Genomic DNA, 23,125 nt, shown 5'->3' on the forward strand with positions numbered 1-23,125 from the left:
TCTGCAACAAGAGAAGCCACTGCAATGAGAAGCCTGCGCACCATAATGAGGAGTAGCCCTCGCTTGCCACAACTAGAGAAAGCCTGCATGCAGCAATGAAGACCCAACGCAGCCATAAATAAATAAATAAATAAATAAATTTATTTAAAAAAAGAATATATATACACACACACATACACATAAAAAAAGAATGTATATATATATGTATAACTGAATCACTTTGCTGTACAGCAGTAATCAACACAATACTGTAAATCAACTATAATAAAAAATAAATTAAAAAAATAAATTATGGTATTTTATAAAAAGTATATATATATTTGCTTGTACATGCACAGAATATCTATGAAAGATTTCCAAGAAAATTAACACTAGTTTCTTCCCAGGTGAGGAACAGGTAGGATGAGGACAGGAATAGAAGGGAGATTTTTTGCTATAGCTTTTAAATTCTTTTACAATTTGAACCACAGGAATGTAATACCTGATTTTTTTTTAAAAATTAACTTTAAAAACCATCCATTCAGCAGAATCTCAGGCAGTAATTAAAGAGAGTGAGATCGAACTATACTTACAAAAATGGATCATTCTCCAAGATCTATTGTTATTTAAAACAGCATATTTTAGAACATATGTATGTTGTAACTTTAACTTTGTGGGGAAAAAAAACAAAGAGAATCATTCAATAAGTGTATTTTTTAGTACATACACAGAGAAGGGTCTCTGTGTTGTTTGATGCAGTAGTCATGAGCCACATGTGGCTACATAAATTTAAATTAATTAAAAGTTGGAGGATTACTGGACTGAATGTCAATATTATGACATAGTATGAGTGTGTTTCATGTTTGGTAATTGCAATCATTGTTGCTTTTGTTGTGGTCATCCATGTACAATGCTTGGTGTCAGTCTATTTATCTCTTGTAAAAATAAAATACAGTGTGTGTGTGTGAAAAAAAAAATATCAATTAAGTTCAAGAGCTCACATGCAAGTCCATTTTCTTAAGTATTTTGTTGCTTCTCTGAGGGGGTCAATAAATAGTTACTGAATAAAAAAAAAAAAAAAAAGTTAAAGTTCAGTTCCTCGGTAGCACTAGCCACATTCAAGCCCTAACAGCCAGATGCGGCAGTGGCTGCCATATTGGATAGTGTAGATAGAGCATATTTCCCTCAGTGGGAAAGTTCTCCTGACAGAACTGGTCTCAATGAATCCAGCCCAGACCGTGACCTGTCAAATGGGACTGCAAGGATGTGAGAAGGGACTTTGTACTTTATAAATCTCTGCATCGTTTGGATTTCTTTTTAACAATTACTTTTATAATTTTACAAGAGTAGAGGATGGCTCACACCTGTAGCAGGTATTTACTGCTCATTAAAATCGCATCCTGCATTTTTTCATGACCCCTGCCATTCCTACTCAGGAGCCAAGGGATGGCAGAGCACTGCTAGAGGAGTTACCCCAGTGAAGGGGGGAGAGAGATGCCCGTTGTCCACAGTGAACACAAGCCCCTGTTGCGCCCTCAGGCAGCGGCTGACCATGCTGCCAGCCTCACTCTCTTCTGGGCCTCTGCGATTCAGTCACAAGGGACAAAATCAGTTTGAGTGCCTGCCAGCAGGAGAAGCAAAAACTGAAGTATTTTTAGTTCTTGGAGTTCTGGAATTTGGCAAGGGCAAGGCGGGCACAAGACAGGGAGGCCCACCTCCAAGGGACCCTGAGGTCTCCTCTGAGATGGGACCTAGGCGGGTGGGGTGGCGGGGAGAGCGCTCTGAGGTGGGGACAGCCAGCCCAGAGTGGAACGGGAGCACACGGGGCCAAGCTCAAGAGGGCACCCGGGAGCAGAACCGGCAAGAACAATAGGTCTGATATCTGCTCTGTGGTTTCTTAAATTGGGGGATGACAGAATGAAGAGGAAGCTGGAGGGAAAAAGAGATGGGACGGAGTAGAAATGTGAGCGGGAGGCAGGTGGGAACGACTGTCACAAAAATGTTCATCTCAAATAAAACGCGGATTTGAAATGTTAAACATCACTCTGGTTACCATCCATAAGACAGAGAGAAATGAAATTTCCTAAGATGGAAAATAAATAGATGAAATAAACTCTGAAAGCCTGAGTTACAGCTGCGTGGGGCACCTCACTTTTCCTCCACCTGAAGGAAGTTTATTCCTAGACTGGGGTCCAAGTTTTTCTCAACAGCAACAATAGAAACAGCAAAAAGGACACACACTTTAAATGTGGCTCGAGATTCTTCTTCCTTTCTCAATCTGGGACTTACTATAAACCTCATCCAGGCAGGTAGGTGGCTCAGGCTTCAACCTTGTTCCCTTTGTTCTTCTTTCCAGAATGTTGATCCTGCCATACTGTTTTACACCTCGACACCTTTACTTATATTGTTCCCTCTGTCTGGAATATCGCCCCTTCAGGCAGAGACTACTTAGATTCCACTCATCGTAGAAGATCTAGCTCCTCTGAGTCAGAACTGATGATATCCACTTCCTCCTGTGGTTTGTGTGAGACTCAGCAGAGGATGTGTCCATCCCCTGCATGGGATTGTGAGCCCCTACAGGGACAGACAATGCCTGTCTATCCCTGTGTCCCAGCTGACCCCGTGCCTGGTGCATGGAAACTGCTTAGTAAATGCTGATGTCCATCTATTCCTCCACTCTCACAGTCACCACCCTATTCCCTTCATTCACATTATTAATATCTATAGAGCCAACCATGTGCTGTGGGGGAAACAGACTGTGGTAGGTTGAGTAATGGTGCCTCAAAAATGTCCAGGTCCTTATTCCTGGCATCTGTAAATGTTGCCTCATATAGCTAAAGGGGATTTTGCAGATGTGATCAAACTAAGGATCTTGAGATGAGGAGATTATTTTGGATTATCCCATGTAGTCACAAGGTCTTTATAAGAGAGAGGCAGGAGATCAGACAGAAGGCCATGTGAGGACGGACCAGAGGGAGCAAAGATTCTTCCTGAGAGCCTCCAGAAGGGAACCAGCCCCGTAGACACCTAACACACAGGTGAACAGAGAAAGGTCAGTCTTCAAGGAGTTTATTTTCTTTCTACTCAAGGAAGGAGACAATTTAGGAAACCATGACAGTCGTTGGAGATGAGACGTAATAAAGGTCTAAACTTCACCACCCTGATCACCTTCTCAATATACTCCCGTGTATAAGCTTCCAGCTTCAAATGGAGCACTGAGAAATGAACACAGACTCCCTATCTGATTCAACCTGTGAAGAGTGCAGTGTGGATCCCTTGATCCACACCCTCTACAGCCTAAGATGCTGTTCATACAGCCTAAAATTGAGTCAGATACACCTCATTCAGTCAACTGTCAAAATGCAATTGTGGAGCAAAGAAATAGGCACATGTGAAATGTCATACAGGCCAGCTAAAACCCCGGCTTTACACTGTTCCATCAACGACAGAAACAGACTCATTTTCCAGATTTATAACTCTCCTGAAATACAGATGGAAAGTAGAAGGTTGGATGGCGGTCACCATGATTATAGCCTTTCGCCAGAACCCATAACCCTCATCTTATTTCTTTCCAGTTTTGTTTTTAAATTGTTTTCTTTTTCTGATTACTAAAGAAATGTAAAATTTAGAATGTTTACCACATTCCCACCCCAGAAATATTTATCAACAGATATGAATCTTAAAACCAGCATTTTTATGCATTCAACCAAAGAAAATAAATAATTATGTGTATATGAGAGAATTAAAGAAAAAAAAAAAAGAAAGAAAGAAACCCCTAGGGATATATGGGAGACTTGGAATATTTGTTCTCATCTCCTTCTCAACTTCCTTGTCTGTAGCATTACTCAGGAACCACATTCTGAGTAATGAGGCTGAAACAGGATAAGATTTCTAATCACCAAGGAAATAAGAACCACAGTTAACACTTATGGAAGGTTAACTAAATTCCAGGCAGTGCACTAGTTTATTTAGTCCTCATAATGACCCTGTGTGATAGGCACTATTATTCTCACAATCCTCACTTTATAGGTGAGGAAACTGAGGCACAGACAGGTTTGGTAGCTTGTCCATGGTCACACAGCTAGCATGGGGTAGAGCTGAGACTTGAACCAAGGCAGACTATCAGCATAAAAGCCACATACTAGCCTCTTTGCCACAGGCACTGCTTCTCAGAGAGGTTAATTGATTTCACTAAACTGCATCTATTAAGGCAGGATACCAAACTAACAGGCTTTATGAAGATTATGTTTTTAAATAAGGAGTGGAACAAAAGGGCTTTATGAAAAATTCAATGAATCAAGATACCACGATCCCATAATAATTTTAAAAGATTTTTTCCCCTCAATTTAAGTAGTAAAAATCCATGTTCACTGTTGAAATTTTGGGCAATATAAAAAGTATAACGAAAAAAAAATCATGTGGTTTCACTTAGCTGCTTCTTTTTACAAGCTAGTCAAAGTGAGATCAGTAGGCCAAAGATATCACAATCGCCTGGAGCTCATCTTCAAAATGTAGATTCCTAGGCCCCATCTCAGAGCAGAATCTCTGAGGGACTGACCTCAGAATACTGACCTGCAATGGCACTTTACAGCTTTCAGCCTTATAAACTGTAGAACTCATTCCGTGGGATCGTGTGTTCTCCACAGACCCAGATACTACTGGACCTATGCAAATGCCCATTTGAAACTTTTATTAGATGTCCATTTTGTTTCAAGGAGTCCAAAAGGGAATTTAAGGAGTATTTCTAATACTCCTTAGAGTGTACTAAAATTTAACCAATATTTCTCCAATTCTGAAATTAAATTTTAAATGAAATTAAATTTTAAAAGTAAACACTCCAGTTTTAGTCATCCTGATGCCCAGTAAAGTTTGAGTATCATTGCTAGAGCCTTAAAAAGAGAGGTCCAGAACTCTTGGACCCATAAGTCAGAACTCATACTCTCCCCTCCCACCTGCCCCCAGAACAGCCTCCCTCCTTTCCTTTCTGAAACCAAGTTGACTTTAGGAGCAGTAAAAAAAAGGGGAACTGAGGAAACCAAGTCTCATTTGAGAGTCAGGCTTGGGTGAGGGAAAACAGGTTACTGGATGGATATATTTTCCTGACCTTCAGCTGCAGGCTCTGTGTCCAGGGTCCAACAGCTATAATGCAGCCCCTGAGAGCCCTCGAGTGGGGTTTGTGCCCTCAGCTCTGAGCCGGATTCAGGGCCCTGCATCCAGCTTTGCTTTTCCAGAAAGCAAAATGGCTTCTCTCCACTAACACCAGGCCCATACTCTAGCTATTAGCCAAACAAAGGATTTTCCAAATATGGACCCAAGAAGCATGTGCACTTTGAAGGCCACAATGAAGCTGAAATAGCTAAAACATATTAAAAAGAAAGCCAACAATTGACGCCAAAAAGCGTGAGTCCTTAAAGAACAGAAAAGCAAGACAAAAGCCAGAAAGAAGAACAAAAATATGCATTGTAGGGGAGGGGCAATAGGGAGGTGTAGATTTATATGGAAGAGCTGACATCATTGTTTCCCAATAATACTCAGCATGCAGGAAACAGATGGGGAAGCAGTGGTGGAAGGGGCTACTTATGGTAACAGGGTATGCTCTCTGTTTAGAATCCTGCCATTTGGAACCTAAATGTTTGACTTTGAAAAACTGGGGATGGGAACTCCATTGCCAGCAGTTTTGTTAAAGTTGAACTAAATCCTGCTGAACTTATCACCTTGGCAATGCATGGTTAAATGGAGCTCTGCGTATCAGACCCTGATTTACTGCCAGCATAACTGCAGCTGTTTGGGTCCAGAGGAGACACAGCTATGAAAGCGGAATTTAATGTCGGACAGACATGGTTTGACTTCTGGTTCTCCCAGTTCCTAGCTGGGTGATGTTAGGCAAGTTGCTTAATCTCTCTGAGTTGGTTTGCATATATAAAATGGGGGAGGGGGAGGATCCCTGGTGGCCTAGTGGTTAGGATTCCGAGCTTTCACTGCCATGGCCCAGGTTCAATCCCTGGTTGGGGAACTGAGATCCCGCTAGCTGTGTGGTGCAGCCAAAAGTAAATAAAATTAAAAATAACAATAAAATAAAATAAAATAAAATAAAATGGGGGGCAAAAGAGAACTTTCCACACGCAGTGGGGAGAGATCGAGGCTGCACATTTATGCACATTTAGATTTAATCAAGAAACATACTTAGGGTGGTCAGTTGACATCATTTTAAAAGTTTTACCTTCTAACAGAATGTCCCATTCCCCTGCTCTTGGGCCGGGCACAGACACAGCCAGACCAACTGCCACACTTGTGATCAGCTACAGTGCCTTCTCCCGACAGTAGGATCACTCCCCTGCCACTGAAGACAGCTTCTGTCACCCCAGCCAGGGTCCCCCCTCCAAGCCTGGCCATTCCAAGTCACTCTCAACTACCTTTCCCACAGTTTAAGCATCTTCTCCCCCAGGGCTCAGGAGGGTGTGACCAATTACAAGCATCAGGCAAAACCATGTGGTTTCCTGTCTGTAGAAACCAGCCACGCTATCTCCCCGTATCTCCATCATTCCTCACGGGTCAGATGATGTTTATTGTTTTATTGATTTATTCCCCCCTTACAAACAACCCACTCATAGTTCTCTTTCACTCGGTTGCCTTGAATGTTAACATCTCCCGCTTGCACTTTCTCTAGAGCCCTCATTTCATTCTTGGTACTCTTTTGGTTATTTTCCTGTCTTACACAACCCACTAGGCTGAGAGCAACTTGAGAGCATCTTGTAAACCCCAGAGTGTCCGGCATATTAGAGTCCCATTAAATATTTGTTGCACTGAATTGAAAGCCCCATACAAGACGGTTTCTGAATAAAAACATGAAAAGAGCCAGGGAAAGAAATATGCATAATTACACAAATTAGCTCAATTCACGAAGGCTATAGATTTATTTAGTTTACCAGACTCCTACTTTTTATGTAAGGCTGTTTTCTGCTGTCTGTAACAGCAAGAGCTGGTATAAGTTCCTTTTGGGGAGGGTGACATTCACCCCTCTCCCTCTGGGGGTGGTGGCGAGGGGGCCCCCAGAGGCATACTGGGCCAGCATCAGGCCATGGGCATGGCACCAGGGCATGGTATGCATCAGCCAAGCTTGAACTAGAACAAAGAGTGCCTGAGACTCGATCCCAGAAACTCAGTTGGTTCTGGGGCCCCGCCAAGAATGTGGTTCATACCAAGGAGTGACTGGTGAGGCACTAGGGAAAGGCAGTGTTTCTGGGGCACCCTGTGCAAAGCCTGAGTCCATTTCTAACTGGGAGTAGCTATGTGCCCTTGTGGGGAACCTTGAACAATCTTGGATTCCTGCTGTTCCAGCACATCAGCAATGTCCCAGGTCCTGAGCTTCCTAGAAGGGCTCTAACTCTGGCTTCCTGAGGAGGAAACAGGGTCGATCAATCATCTGCTGTGTGTTAGCCTCAGGGAGGCCAGCGAGCTACCCAATCTGCATGAGCTGCCCAAGGCCACCCGCCTTTAGCCGAGCTCAGCGTCCACTTGCAAACACAAAGCCAGGGAGAAAACAGAGTATCAGGTACAATGAGGATCAAATTGGGTGCCCCTGACTCTAAGGCAAGGGCTGTTCCAGGAGGGAAGGAGGATTGTGGCTGCAGTAGGCAGGGAGGGGCCTGGGACGAAAAGGTAGGGGACTTGAAAGTTAGTAGGTGGGGTTAGAGTAGGTGTGTGAGAAAAGCTCCTGGCAGAGGGTGAAGCGCTATGCAAACGTTAGCTGTTATTATTACTATTCTCCATCTAGGCTGGGGGATGAACAACGCAAGGCTACAAGAAAAGGCTACTTTTTGCAGGTTAGTTCTTTTTTTCTTTTGACAAAACTGTAACATCAATGTCAAATTATGAAATGTGCTATTTTGGGAGATTGTGTTTGTGCCTAAGACAGGCATGGCTTTGGGAGTCACACTGGACTGGATTTAAATCTTGCCTCTCTTATCTCTACAATCTTGGCAAGTGATTTAACCTCTTGGATCTCAGTTTCCTCCTCTGTAAAAAGGGTAAAAATGCCCAATTCTTACAGATTTCGAAAATATTACTTTGTATGTATAAAGTGACTGGCACCTAGTAAGCAACGAATGCAGACTGTAACTCTACAAATAAAAATAACAAGCAGGTGTGGTTTGGGGCTCAGCTTTCATTTCTGGGTCCCTTCTCTCCTTCCAAGACACCCCCCCCTCCTCCCCCTTCCTTTAGCAGCCTAATGTTCTCAGCTTTCTCTATCAAAAGCTGCTCTTAAAAAAATCTAGCACCAGTATCTGTCTCTTCGGAGTTGAAGTCAGCATGCTTTCTCAGGGGTTCCTTATTTTAAGGCTTACCTAAAATTGCATACTGGGGGGAAGATTAGCGGGACGGTGGGGGGCTGCTATCTAGACGCCTAAAGTTCCATCAGGCTGTGGCTCCACCTCAATCAGGACTCGAGGACAGTCCTTTGAGGGAGGAACATCAAAACCTATGAAACTGAAGGGTGACATTTGTGTTGGGGCATAGAGAGAAACAGAAAATCAGGTGGGAATGCACCTGTAAGCAAAAAGAAAATTAATCTGAAGTGTGACAAGTGGGAAAATGCCACCTTGGCTTCAATACAGGGCAAGCAATGAGTGAAAAAGAAAACAAAATAGAAAGCCAAAAGAGCTAGTAGCGCCATGTTCCTGGGCCTCAAGACTGGGGTGAAGGAACCAGACCGAGGAAAGTGGAGTCCTGAGACCCAGAAAGTGTGGGTTGTGGGGGGGGGGGGAGGGGGGAGGGGGGAAGGTGCCCGACAGCTCACACTGACTAGCCTGTTCTGGAGGAAATAAGCACTGGATAGTCCCAACCAGAGGGTCTATCACTACTTTGGTCCAGAAAATTTTAGCTACAATATCTAATGGAAGAGGAGTTGGGGGGCACTTCTTATCCCCAGACTGAGTCCTGGACCTCTCAGCCCTGTCCTCCTCTTCTACCCTCAGCCACAAAATCCCAGGAAACTTTCTGCAGGCAGGTGAGTCCCAGGAGCAATCGGTCCCTAGCAGGTGCTTCAGAACTGCCTTGGTCAGTCAGCTTCTGGAATTTAGAATGTGTTCTCCCCTCATCCCCACTCCCACAGGAAAAGGTTTCCAGGCTAGCCCACAGATGCCTAATGGATTAAGGGAGGAAATAAAAAGAATGTATCCAAAACTACAGCTCTAAAGGCATTGGGGAGCTTATCCACCACTTACAGCATCATCTACGGGAAAATGTGCTCCCAGTTCCAACTTGTTTCTCTCTGCCCCAGCAGATGGTCCACTGGGCTCTAGGGCAGGTCTAGGGCAAGAGGGCCGAGGGCTACCTTAGCAGTCCCAAGGCCTGGGCCTCCAGCGGCTGGAAGGCATCTGGGCAGCTGCCAGTGGGGGTGGTAGGGGTGGAAGAAGGGCGAGGCTATGCCTGTGGTCAAGGGGCTCTTGGCAGAGGTCTGGAGACTGGGCAGGAGGGAGGGATGTGGGTAGGTGGAATGGCCGTTTCCATCCTCTGGGTGGGTTGCTTGCCATATCCAGACCATAGAGAGTCAGTTACAGTTTGGCTTCATGCTATCAGTCAGTTTGCTCCAGGTTTAAAAGCCTTAATTCTCCTCTTTTAGTTCTTCCTGTTTCACTGTGGGAGCCCAGATTCGGGGATGCCCCTCTGAACTCAAGCCCATGAGGTGGCCGCTCTGTCTGCACAAACTCCACCTCCAGGACCTGACTTCTCTTTCAGTTCCCTGCAGGTCCGGGAGTGGCTGGGTACCTTTCTCAGACCTTTCTGAGGGCCCTTTAGTTTCAGGTTGACATTTTGCTCTCCCACCTCTGTATACTGATGGTCCACTCCCCAGCGGCTCTGGGAAATCCCTCCGTGAACTCTCCATTCAATGGGACAACTAATCTGCTTCCTGTCTCTCTTGGTGCTTAATTAACCCATCTGACCATATCATTTACTCGCTTCATCGGAGCCCTCGTGCATTCAGTCATGGATAGTATGTGGTTATGCTAGGGCAAGTCCAGGGTGTTATGATGATAACAGCTACATTTAGAGCTTACATTACACATGCCCTCTGCTAAGTGCTTTGCCCATAGTAACTCATTTCTCTTCACACCAGTCCTCTTATCCTCAATTCACAAATGAGGAAAGTGAGACCCAGAGGGGGTAAGTAACTTGCTCCAGGGTCACTCAGCTGGGAACAGGCAAAGTTAGGATTCCACCCCAGGCTGTAGGCTTCCAGAACTTCTAATGGGAGCCCCCAGCAGGGGGCACCTGACTTGGGAGGATCAGGGAAGGTTTCCAGAAGCAGCTGAGACCCAAAGGATGAAGAATTAGCTAGGAAAGGTGTGATAACGATGTGCCAGGCAAGACGCTGGGAAGGAGACCACTAACCCAAAGAGAATACCCCTGCCCTGGGTCTCCATTCAATGTTAAATCTTCTCTTGAACAGAAAAATATTCACCTTCCTTGCTAACACTTTGCTTCTGTTTATGTTTGGATTTTTTGTCTATTTAATTGAAGATAAAAGCTTTTGCATTTTCTCCTTCAGTCATGACAGCTAACTTCAAAGCTTAATTGAGCCATTGGTTTCTGAAAGTTTGTTCACATCCCTTAGACTGTAAATTTCTTGAGTCTGGAGTGCCTGTTTCTTTCTCTCCCACCGTACCTCCACAGCGCCTTATACCGGTTCGTTAAATAAGTGAATAAACAAAGTGAGAGAATGACTTAGCTTCAGAAATGTAGAATAGCTACGCCTCAAAGTTCCCATTGCCTTATCCTTGCTCTTTGAAATGCTGGGGCCATCTTACTCTCATCAAGCTTAAAATTATATTTTGTAATGGGTGTTTATTCGTTATGAACCTTTTGTAATCCCTCAATTCAAATACATATATATTTTTTCTTTTCAACCTGATGAGAACTAGAAAAAAACCTTCAGGAATAAGGTTCTTATCAAACGTTCAGAGGGTACATTCTGAATAGTCAAGGCTGCTTATCCAGGGAGAAAATGATCTGTAAACCCCTATGCTATAAGCAGTGGTTCTCAACTCTTCTTGCATACCAGAATCATCTAGGAAGCTTTTAAAACATACCCATGCCTGGGCACCAAGAGATTCTGATTTAATTGTTCTGAGAGTGGGCCTGGACATCAACATTTTTTCATGCTCCCCAAGTGATTCTATTGCGCTACCATCATGGCAAACCACTGCATCGACAATTATCCCTTTTTACCAGGGAGTGAGTCAAATGGCAGAGATTGTTGGGAAGGGTGAGGAAGTCCTCAGCCCTTAGAGTGGGACCAGCACGGAGGCAGAAGATAGCTTTCCTGTAATGTCCTCTTACTGGTCCCTTGAGTCCTGGCCCCAGCATTTCCAAGCACTGTGGGAAGACCCAGAGCACTTGATTCAGAGGGGAGAGGTAGGAAATGCTCATGGATGCACTCTGGCCTCACAGGGCTTCATCCACAGCCTCCCAACTGCAGGTGACACAATGAGGTGGTTTTCATCACATAGCTGCAAGCAGGGGTCTTCGTATTCAGTGGTCAAAAGGAAGAAAAAGAAAGCTATACTATTTTCAGCATCAGGAGTGAGGAAGGGATGATCTTCTCCCTCTATTCCAGACAGGAAGAGAAAGTTCTCCGGTTCCCAGGGGAGAGCTAGGGGTTGGGGCAGAAGCCACCGTGCTGGAGGGGAAGGGAAAGAAACACTGGCCAAGTTGGCCAGGAGCAACTTCATGCCATTCTTGGGTGATCTCACCAGCCTGGAGAAAAGTGGCCAAAGAAGAAAAAGGGGGAAATTGGCCATTCGTATCAACCCTATGTGCAGCTTGGGATGACCAACAGCAGGGCCTGAACATGGCATCTGTGTGGATGCCTGAAGAAACTGTATACACGATTTGTGTGTGTGTGTGTGTGTGTGTGTGTGTGTGTTTCTAAGGAAAGGTTTCTGTTTTTCATCAGCTTCCTAAAGATTAAGGACAACACTGGCCCCGAGCAACGTCTGCTCTAAGCTAAACACCTATTTGTCACCCTGCCTCATTAGATTTGTCCAGTTGAAGGTAGCAGGACTGGGTTACAGCAGTTGGCAGCAGTGGATGACATTTTTCCTCTGTGCTCAGTCCAGGGGTATAAATTCCTCATGTTCAGGTGGTCTGAGCACAGCTAATTGTCACCAGCTTTGCCTTGCACCCCAGCTCAGGGATTTCCCTCCCTCCCCAAACACATGGGTTCTCTTGGATTCCCCACATCTCTGTTCTTTCCTTCTGCCCTTGGGTTCCCAGACCTGAATCCATTTTTCTGTCTCATTCTATCCTTGACCTCCAAAGTTGAGTAACTGTGATGTCAGTCTTGTGAGGCCCTCCCCAGCCTTCTAGATCCTAGCTACCATGCTGACTTGTCACCCTTAGGATTCTGGGCTGAACTTCCAAGGTGGTGGGCAAAGGGGCACTGCCCAGGTCAGCTTTTCCTCCCTGGGGGCAGAGTCCAGGCCTTGTCTATTAACCAATATGTGTTTCAGAAAGTCCATGAGGAAGACACATTGTTTTAGAGAAAACATTAGCACTGACTCTATTTATTGATGCTACACTAAAAGAAAAATAAGAGACAGCTGCTTAACTAGTTTTAGATGTGGGAAAAAAGAAATCCTAATTATTCTCATTTATATAAGCTGCTTATTATGCCTGCCTAATTCCTATGTGGCACAATAATGGTGTATGGATCATTAAGTGGGTCAATTTCCTCCTGTTTCAAAGGAACTTTATTCAGGTATGTCAGTCTTGAAAGTTTGCTGATCCTGGGGCAGGGCTGTCTGCTTTCAATTAACAGGAAAAAAAATCATTAGAGGAGAATGTTGGCCTAGATAAAGGATGCCAGGGAGGGGAGAGGAGCCTAGTGGGCCAGAGCCCTCTGCGTCCTTCATGATTGACTGTATGACCTTAGGCCGGTCACTTTACCTCTCCGGGCTTCCCTCCCTTCTCCCCAGGGCAGGAAGCACGGGGTACTGGTTTCCATTTTTTTTTCTTTAAGAGTAGCCCCTTTTCTTTTTTTTTTTCCTGAACGAAACATATATAAAAACCCAAAATATAAATCAGGTGAAAGAGGAACTGTTTAAAGCTGCCTTTGAGGAGTCTTCACAGAACCCTGGGATTCCTTGCTCATCCTAGGATCTGTGACATTGTAAGAATGAGTCAGGACTGATGAGCACCTCCATGCAACCCTCAGCTTTGGAGCGAAGGCTCAGAAGAGCACCCACTTGGTGGGAGGTGGTATCCACAAGCATTCGTAAGTGAACATAGACATGAACCTGAAGGCCCCCTGCAAAAACAGGTGGAGGAAAACATTTCACTCTGAACTTCTGAGGGTAGTGATTAAGATGCATAGTTGGAGTTCTCTCACACTCAAAAAAACTCAACCCAAGGATGTTATTTCAAATCTACCTCTCCGGATTGTTGGAGAGGATTACATGAATTGACTCCGTTGTGTCCCAGTTTCAAAAGAGGCAGTTTTGAAACCTGTGGTCCCCCAAGCTGTAAAATACTAAGCCATCTGTCCTAATGACATGGCAGCCCCTGAACCCAAGGACACCACAGGAATAGCACACCACTGCAAATTACTAGGTGGTGCTAAGTCCTTAAAAAAATGAAATAGAAACAAAGGCACTGCTCTGTTTTTGAGATGCACATTTGATATGACCTAATCAAATAGTTTTTGAGATTATTTTCCTGGAGGCAGAGTTATTCTGCAGTTAGCCCTTCAGTTTCCCCCCTTTGTTGTATCTATCTATGTATAAACACAAGGCCCATATAGTGGACTTCTTTCTCCCTCACTGAAATTTCTGAAGACAAGGCCTTTTTGTCACGGGTAAGTGCAGGGCCAGTCAACCTTAACAAAAGCCGTCATTTAACGCTCAATTTCCTCAACTTTCCTTTGATTAAAAACTTCTCACTTCAAATGCTGTTACTGTATTCTAGATTGTTTTCTTTCGCCCTTCCCCCCCAACAAATGTTTAATAAGTTGTCTCTACGCTGGAGGATTCCCCTTTTTTTTCCAATCCGACCTTGAAAACAGAGTCTCTCCTTTTCATGTACATACCCTAAACTATTTTAAAATCAAGGCCCTCTGACCTTTTTACAACACTCTTCTTGTCAGACACACCAAACGCTAATCTGAAAACCAAGAGGAGGTAGAGGGTCTGAGGGGTTGGGAAGGGGAGGGAGGGAGCTACTATATATTTGGCATCAGTTCAGAAATTCAGAAAATGTTTGTGCAACCACTCCCCCGGCCAGGATCCACCGCACCCCCGCCTTCCAGCACATTAATAAAAAAAGATGTGAGCGGATGAAATCGGAGAGCCCGGGAGGGACACCTAAGGCAGTCATAATTACGTACCCAGAGAATCCCACTGAACACCACACCACAGATCCAGCCCTCCTCCCTCCCCTCCGACATCCAAAGTTTGGGAACAGGACCTCTCAAGCCCCCCACCCCCAAGCCCCAGAGGTGGCCGGCTAAACGTGTAGCAGCACCGCCCATTAATGGCTTGGGTGACACAAACGGAAGGGCTGATACAACCTCTGCACGTCGGGGTGGCAGCGTAACGCACCTTAAGAATCATGTATGTTTAAAAAAAAAAAAAAGCACCGTGAGCGCTCAGGCCTGGAATACATTAACTTGGGAATTGAAGGCAACACGCCCTACGAGAGTCCCTCTCTCTCTCTCAAACAAAAAGAAGCGGGGTGGGGCGTGGGGGGGGAGGGGGGCGAAGGCACTTTACCATCCTGTCCTGAGCTTTCCAGATACTCCGTCAGGTCACAGCCAAAGGCGCTGGCGGCTCCCTTTCGTTTCAGCTTCTGCTTGGCACCCTTGTTCTTCATGAGTTAGTCCCAAAGAGGTTGTCCCTCCGTCTCCTCCTCCCCGCTGCTTGGCACCGCGCCTGCGATGGTCTCCGGGGGAGGTTAGATCAGTGGTTGCGGCGCGGCGCTGGGGGGCCGCATGGGCGTGGGGAAGAGCCTGGGCCCGGGGCAGCGCGCATGGAGCCCGCGGGGCGCGGAGCCCGGCGCGGGCGCGGAGCCTGAAATCCACGGCGCTCTCCTCCAGGGCCGCGGTGCCGCAGGCCGTGCGGAGCTGGCAGCGGCGGGCCGGCGCGCTGGGAGTGTCACTTCCTCACTTGGAGTCCCAGGGACTTTCACGGGCTCCCGCGGTGTCTTCGGGTGTTCTCCTCGGCTTCGGAGGGACGGCGAGCTCTCCGGTCCGTCTTCTAGAAGCCCGGGAGTGGCCGAGAGCGCGGGGAAGCCGGCGGCGGCCAGGGGCGCGGAGACAGCCCGGGGGCTGCCGTAGGTCCTCTGCCCGGCGCGCGCTGTCCTGCCTTCAGACGGCTTTGGTAGAACGAAAAACAAGCATCCTGTCTCTCTCGCCCGCCCTCACGCCTTCCTTTTTTTCCTGTCTTACAAATCCTAGGATCATCCAGCTCAGGAAATGCTGGAAGGAAGTTAGCTAGGGAGGGGGGTGGAGGGTGGAAATTTTTGGCAGCTCCGTGCTGGTGTGTGTATGGAGCCGGAGGAAGTAGGTGGGTGGGTTGAGGAGGACGGGGTGGGGGAGAGAACGCGCTCTTCGGAGAGCTGCTCTGCGACTCTGGAGATAACTGGGCAGCTCGGGAGGAAATCGCCGCTCTCCTAGGAGCACCCGCAGCCCGAGCCGCCCGCTTCCTGCCCCACCGACGGCTCTTTGAAGACAGCAGGAGGAGGCGCGCTGGCAGAAAGCGTGGAGGGGGTTAGGTGGGACTGAAAAAAAGTGGCCTGCCTTGTTTTTATCGTCATTGTCATCATCTCTTTGACACTTTCTATTTCGGTGCCTGTCTGCTCCTACACAGACACTTAAACAGTAATGACAGAAACAAAGACATGGATTCCAGCGGAGAAACCTGACGGGGAGCGGTTTTCAGCCGGCCACTCCCAACCTTCCATCCTCCTTTCCGGCGCCCAGGTACCCCCAACCCAGCCAAGTCCCCTCCCAAGCTGAGGGAGGGATGGAGGCTGCCGCTTTGTAACCACTGCTCAGGAAATCAGAGTTCTGGTTAGAGATTCAAGCACGCGCGCGCGCGCACACACACACACACACACACACACACAAACGCACACACAGGCGTTATTGCAAAGTTTGCTAAATGGAAGTGATTTGGGGGGGAAGTCTCAGATTTAAGGTGACTCTGATATTCTGACCAGATGTGGAGAAAGCAGTCTCCCAGGTTATTTTATAATTTGTCTCAAGTTTTCAGGAGGGCATGTTTTTTCTTCTCCAGTTAATTTGAAATTCTTTGACTTCTGTGTACTCAGAACACAATAAGCACTCAAATTCTTGTTATTTAACCATTTTAGGATTAGATTAAACTTCCTGGGTAAATTCAAATCCATATAATGCCTGAAGGGTAGGGACAGTCATATAGCTCAGAAGGCTGGAAAAAGCTTTAGGTATAGTATTTTAGTCACTGAATCCCTTTACAGTCTCTCATCTCCCTATGTATCACCAAGACAGTTTATGAACTTTGACCCTTGACCTTCTCTCTTTGTCAGAGCTTACAATTGATAGCGTGCCTGCCAAATCTGGCTCACAGATGTGTTTGGTTTAGTACATGCGATGCTTTAAAATTTTTTTAAATTAATTGCCAACATTAAAGAGTTAACATTTTTCCGCATAGGAGATCTGGATTTCTGGCTTCTCTTGAAAAAATGGAAGATCTGGTCATAGCGAAAGGGCATTTCCTCATGGCAAGGACCGCTGATGCCAAGTTGTAGCAGCCCGCATGGCGGCACCACCTTCTTTAGAGAGTGAGCCCTCCAGTTTTGAAGCCCCCAGTGCCCATCTTACCCACTGGAGTTTGCGGCCCAAGCTCTGTGTATGGTATCTCCTTCCTTCTATTTTCCATCGGTCTCTCGGTGACACCAGCATTGCCCCAGTCATCTTGGCAAGACATCTTCAAGTAACCACTGACTCATTTCTCTCCACCGCCACCTCCAGTCTAGTCCCGCCCAAACGGATGAGTCCTTCAAAATGCCTCTCCTCTGGGCTTCTTCCGTCCAGTCCCATTCAGTGAGGACCATTCACTCCTAAATTATTAGAATAACTCCTAGTGGGGTTTGCTGAGTCCGGTCTCTTCCCACTTCATCCTGTGCACTAAAGGCCTGTTGAGTCTTCCTGAAGTATTGCTGTTGTTGTTTGCCTGCTTTGCTCAGAACCTGTCAATGACTCCCTGTTTCCTACTCCCACGACAGCAATTTCTAAGCTACTTGGAGAATATTTGGTAGGGTATTTAGTATAATGACTTGTTCCTTTATTTACAGAGAAGCATCTCCACGTGAGACTATAATTATTACTATTAATATTTATTTAGGAGTTTACTGTACCAAAGACTTTCATATTTGTCCTACAGTGCATTTCATCATTTTGGCAGCAAAGGAGAGAGGCTAAAGGGTTGCTCTTTTCCTGGGTCCAGGCCCCAAAGCACAAATTATGGATAAGTTGTCAAGCCCTGTGAATTACCTTCTAAAGCTTTAAAAACATTCTTTTAACTTTTTATGTTGAAGTAATTTCAGCTTATAAAAATTTTTACAAGAAAATAGTCAAAGAATTCCCATATACCCTTCATCCAGCTTTCCCAAATATTAATGTCTTATATAACCAGGACACAATTATCAAAGTTAGGAAATTTATATCAATACAATAATATTAACTAATCAGCAGACCTTATTCAAGTATTAATTAATTTTTAATTATATAAATTTTTTATTAAATATGGTCTTTCTGACAATAAAGTTCACCAGTTAAATAAACAGTAATTTACAAGTAATTCTCAAAACACTTCACTTTATAACATTAGCTATGTACCAGATCCCCTTAGGCACCAACAAACCCAGCAGGTGTAGGTTGTCACGAAACAGGGCTGCCTAGATGAACCATAAAGCTAATGACTGACTCAGCCCAAAGATTCTTCTGTGCTTTACTAAGGATTCCCCAAAGTGACACCAAAATCACAGAATTTTGATTCTGGAACAGCCTGAGACCTTTCAGCCCCTGCTGCATGATAAGCTGGTTTCAGGTTGTTTAGGGTTCAGAGTTGAGGTAATAATGAACAATGGACAAGGTGTCTGTTACATCTGGACCAACTGAACAAACTTTATTTGAAATGTGTACATGGTGGTTCTTTGTCTCTACCTGATAGCTCTCAACTATCTACACCTTATGGTGGGAAGAACTCACAATTTATCAAGCTGGATAATGAAGCTACACGGTGACAGCCTGACCCAGGGAGCTGGAAGGTCGCCCTCTCCCGGTTTGCTCCCTGCCCCCTCTCATTGCTGAGTAAGCCCTGTGATAATTGCCGAATTTAAATCTAGCCCTTGTTCTGGCCACTCTCCTTCTATTTTTCTTTCTCTTTCCATTTTTCTTTTTCTCTTTGCTTACTCTAAGATGTGTACCTTCCTCTGGGTCTGTGGAAGGAAGTCAGATTTGGGTTCCAAGGGGTTTTTTCGCAGGGCTGAGGATTTCCCAGGAAGCAGTTTACATGGAAATAGTGTAGGAATGTTAAACAGGAGGACTAATTAAGCTATCTGGTGATAATATAAATTATGCCTGTAGCAGATTATCATGGTGCAAAAAGCACTTAGCTCACATGGAACTCCCACAGAAGAGTTCTGTCCTTGCCTATGATTTATCTTATCTGCAATTGGTTAAGACTGATGCTTATCAAAATGTGCCGTCTGCTTCTTTCACTCACCAATGTTGGTAGCAATCTTCTCTGCTGTAAATAAACAGATGCAGAAGACCAAGAGTGAATATTGGGAGATTTTTTTTTTAATTGAAGCATAGTTGATTTATGATGTTGTGTTAATTTCTGTTGTACAGCAAAATGATTCAGTTTGTATATATATATACATTCTTTTTTTTTTCATTCTTTTTTATATTCTTCTCTATTATGGATAAGAATAGCCTTCTCATAGGATATTGAATATAGTTCCCTGTGCTATACAGTTGTTATACATGACCTTGTTATTTATCCATGCTTTATGTAACAGTTTGCATCTGCTAACTCCAACTCCCAATCCATCCCTCCCTCACCCCCCACTCAGTATTGGGAGATTTTAATGTCACCTGTGATTTAGTCTTTTCTTTTACCCAGTGGGCCCACAAAGCAGAGTTAGAAATCAGCAGTTTTAGAGTTCTCCCTCCTCTCCTCGTGCCCAGCCAATTAAATATTCATATAACTCCTTGTTCATGGACTGTGCTGAATTCTTTGTTCTGGGGTACATCCTTCTGCTACGTACATTTTCTCTCCCCCTTTCTTCTCCCCCTTTCCAGTTTAAAGATGCTCGTGTTGGGACTTCCCTGGTGGCGCAGTGGTTAAGAATCCACCTGCCAATGCAGGGGACATGGCTTCGAGCCCTGATCTGGGAAGATCCCTCATGCCGCGGAGCAACTAAGTCTGTGTGCCACAACTACTGAGCCTACGTGCCACAACTACTGAAGCCCACGCACCTAGAGCCGGTGCTCTGCAACAAGAGAAGTCACCGCAATGAGAAGCCACGCACCACAACGAAGAGTAGCCCCCACTCGCCACAACTAGAGAAAGCCCGCGTGCAGCAACGAAGACCCAATGCAGCCAAAATTAAAAATAAAAATAAAAACAAACAAACAAAACAATAGTTCTCTGTTTAAAAAAAAATAAAGATGCTAATGTTGTCACTGATTGCTGGGTGTGATGGGCTGAATTGTGCCCCCCTCCATGTTCATATGTTGAAGCTCCAATCCCCAATCCCTCAGAATCTGACTGTATTTGGAGATAGGGCCTTTAAAGATGTGATTAAGTTAAAACGAGGCTATTAGATTTGGCCGTAATTCAATCTGACTGGTGTCCTTGTAAGAAGAGATTAGGACACAGAGAGACACCAGGGATGTGTACCACAGAGAAAAGGCCATGTGAAGACACAGTGAGAAGGTGGCCATCTGCAAGGCAAGGAGAGAGGCCTCAGGAGAAATCAAACCTGCTGACACCTTGATCTTGGACTTCCAGCCTCCAGAACTGTGATTCTGTTATTTAAGCCACCTTCTCTATGGTATTTTGTTATGGCAGCCCTAGCAGACTGATATATTGGATGAGGTTCTTCCATGATAGAGGTCTTGTGCCCCTTCTGAGCCCAGCCACCACTATTCTGAGGGTTTGAAGCCAGTAGAGGATGAGGATGGCCAGAGCAAAAGGGCTTCTAGAAAGTGATGTATCCCAAACTCATTATTGCATTACCCTGTGCTATGGGTTCCCAGTGTAGGTTATAATGCAAATTGTTGCTTCTAAGTGTCCAAATGAGATTGGATAAGCATCCTTAGTGGGGTTGAGGGAGGTCCACATTACCAATCTCTAATCAAACAGAACAAAGTGGAGGAGAGGTCAACTTGATGGGAGAGAAGGAACGAGAACCAGAATCAGTCTCCCCATCCTAGAAGCAGGAATAACCTTTAGTCTGCAGGCTGTACATCCTGAAACATGGCAGCTGACCTCCCATTGCTCCACCACCTCTGCAACCATGAAAGCCAGTTTTGCTTCTAAATGGGCTTCTAAGAGCAAGCAGGTGTGGTGATAACGAAGAAGGAAGAAGGCTTTAAATGGTCCCACTCCCAGCTTAAAAGGTGAAAGACAGACATAGTTATTATTATAAATGATATTCTCACTCTGTCTCTCTCTTTGTTTCTGAAGCATTGTGTATTTTAGTTCCCTTTCAGTTCCTAGAGTTGCAAAACTGTATTGCTCAGGGCAAAAAATAAATAAATAAATGAAAATCATTGGGAAACACAGCTTTACAGCCTCAGTTCCTTAGCTGAAAATGTGATTCAGTTGCTTCCCCATCAACTAGGCATTTTGGAGTAGAAAGGGCAGAAGGTGAGGGAATAATGAGAAAGAAAAAGACTTGGTTTCAAAAAAGAAAGTCTTACTAACTTTTTATAATAAAATTGCATTGATCAGTGCCCCTACCGCTAATTCAGAACCTCAGACTTTTATTTAAAAGACGAGATGTAGGAGGGGGTAGAGTCCAAGATGACTCCAAGTTTATCGGATTGGGGGCTGGTAAGGGTAAACACTATTTTTTGGAGAAAGATAAAACATACCTGTCAAGGGCCATGTCAGAACTTTCAGGAGGAAAAGTCCTGTGATAGTGTAAAATGCAGGACTGGGTAGAAGTTGAGAGGTTAGGACTAGAGATTAGATGAGACACCTGCACAGTATTTGAAATTATTTGAGAAATAAGTTTTCCCCTTCCAATATTTTAGTTACATTCTAATTTCTTTGCATTGAATGTTGCTCAAAAACAAGAGGTTTGGAGATCTTTTGCGTCCTGCAGAGTGTTTTAAAAACCGTAGCCACGTTTGACCCATAATGCACAGTGTAGCACTAAATGAATCTTCAGTGTTTCAGAAACGATGAACAAACCAGGCAGCACAAGACCCTCTTGTCCCACTCCACGTGGGCGCTGGACTCAGCCAAACAGCAGTGGGAAACTTCCTTCCTAGAGTCACATGCAGAGCAGAGACTTCACAAGGCCGGGGGGAGAGCCAAGTGCCCTGGGTAGAGTCACTATTATACCGACATGGGAATCTGTGCAGGGTCTTTTTTTTTCTTTTTTTTTAGTTCTTTTTAAAATTTTATTTTATATTGGAGAATAGAGAGTTGATTTACAATGTTGTGTTAGTTTCAGGTGTATAGCAAAGTGATTCATTTATACATATATCTGTTCTTTTTCAACTTCTTTTCCCATTTAGGTTACTACAGGGTATTGAGTAGAGTTCCCTGTGCTACACAGTAGGTCCTTGTTGATTATCTATTTTATATATAGTAGTGGCCTTTGTTTCTAAGTCTGAATTTGGATCCCTTTGGGTGGAGGTGTCTGTTCGGTGGCCCAGAGGGAAAGATGTCTGGGTTGGGGGGTGTGGGGCGTTGCTGGAACCGGCAGCCCCTGGAGGCCTGGCTGGGTCTGTCCTGAGGACCTAGCAATAGGTTATGGGGTCCCTCTCAGCAGCTGGGCTTGGGATCACTTCTCTCACTCCCTGCTCTGTATCTTGGGAGTTCCTAATCTGAACAGAGACTCTGGGAAGAAAAAACTAGATTCCTCATAGAATTCAGGAGTCCTTGGGATAGGGGATAACTTAGCTATCTGGCTGATTTCATTTATCTTAGTGTCTTGTTTGTTTTGTTTTGTTCTGTTGCCTCTTATTTTGCCTCTGCTTCCCACTTTACTCTGTTCTGCACCCCTTTGGGAACGTTGCCTACTTTCTGGCTCGCAGATAAAAGGAGCAGAGATGGTGGTTCCAGCTCCATCTGTCTCCCCCAGGGTCTCTGAATACTGAAACGAGTGATTTTCTTAGGTGGGTGGGGATCTGTCTCCACCCCGCTCATTGTGTTCCAGAGTTTCCTGTGCATTGCCTGTAACCCTTTACCAATCTGCCAGGAGCCTTTTAACACAAAAGGGAGGAGATGGGGGAAGGGAGTACTGAGGAAAAACATCCCTATAAATAGCCCTCTTGAACAAAATTGTTTTCCCAGTACACAGTTGTTTTTAGGCCTCCATGCCCTGTGATCTACCTCTGCACTCTCCTCCTCATACATTCCAGCCTTCCTCAACATGCCCGGTGTTCCTACTCCGTCCTCTCTGGATGAGGATGCCCTAGAGGCGCAGGGTAGAAGCTTCAGATGCCCCATAGGCCCCTCACCAGCTCCGGGTGCATGGCCTGTGGTCTGGGGCTGAGCTGGGTTGAACAAATTTCTTAACCTCTTTGAGCCTTAGTTCCTCCACCCGATAAATCAAGGTCATAATAACTACCTTGTAGGGTTGTTGTGAGGATTAAATAAGATAAGGAAATAGTCTAGCACTTGGCCTGTATTTAGGCCAGTGCTCAATACACAAAGGAGAGTGATTTTTTTTTAAATTGAAATATAGTTGATTTACAATGTTGTGTTAGTTTCAGGTGTACAACAAAGTGATTCAGATACTTTTCCCATATAGGTTATTACAAAATAACGAGTATAGCTCCCTGTGTCATATAGTAGGTCCTTGTTGGTTATCTATTTTATATATAGTAGTCTGTGTAGGTTAATCCCAACGTCCTAATTTA

At 45.0% G+C, this 23,125-nt stretch overlaps 1 protein-coding gene and 1 long non-coding RNA gene across 2 annotated transcripts in view; one reads left to right on the top strand and one right to left on the bottom strand.

The window, feature by feature from the left end:
• ARHGAP31 (Rho GTPase activating protein 31) overlaps window positions 1–15,452 on the bottom strand; it is a 114,769-nt gene extending 99,317 nt beyond the window's left edge. Inside the window, exon 1 of the mRNA XM_059921063.1 lies at window positions 14,748–15,452. Within this exon, the coding sequence (XP_059777046.1) occupies window positions 14,748–14,847 (100 nt within the window). The 5' untranslated portion in view covers window positions 14,848–15,452. The remainder of the gene's footprint in view (window positions 1–14,747) is intronic.
• Window positions 15,453–15,715: 263 nt separating this feature from the next.
• LOC132364832 (uncharacterized) lies at window positions 15,716–19,649 on the top strand. The gene is made up of 3 exons (XR_009502935.1): window positions 15,716–15,955; window positions 18,189–18,328; window positions 19,325–19,649. It is a non-coding gene; the product is annotated as an uncharacterized LOC132364832 (long non-coding RNA).
• Window positions 19,650–23,125: the final 3,476 nt, after the last annotated feature.

Source organism: Balaenoptera ricei, chromosome 4 (genome assembly GCF_028023285.1).
Source record: "Balaenoptera ricei isolate mBalRic1 chromosome 4, mBalRic1.hap2, whole genome shotgun sequence".
Lineage (NCBI taxonomy): Eukaryota > Metazoa > Chordata > Mammalia > Artiodactyla > Balaenopteridae > Balaenoptera > Balaenoptera ricei.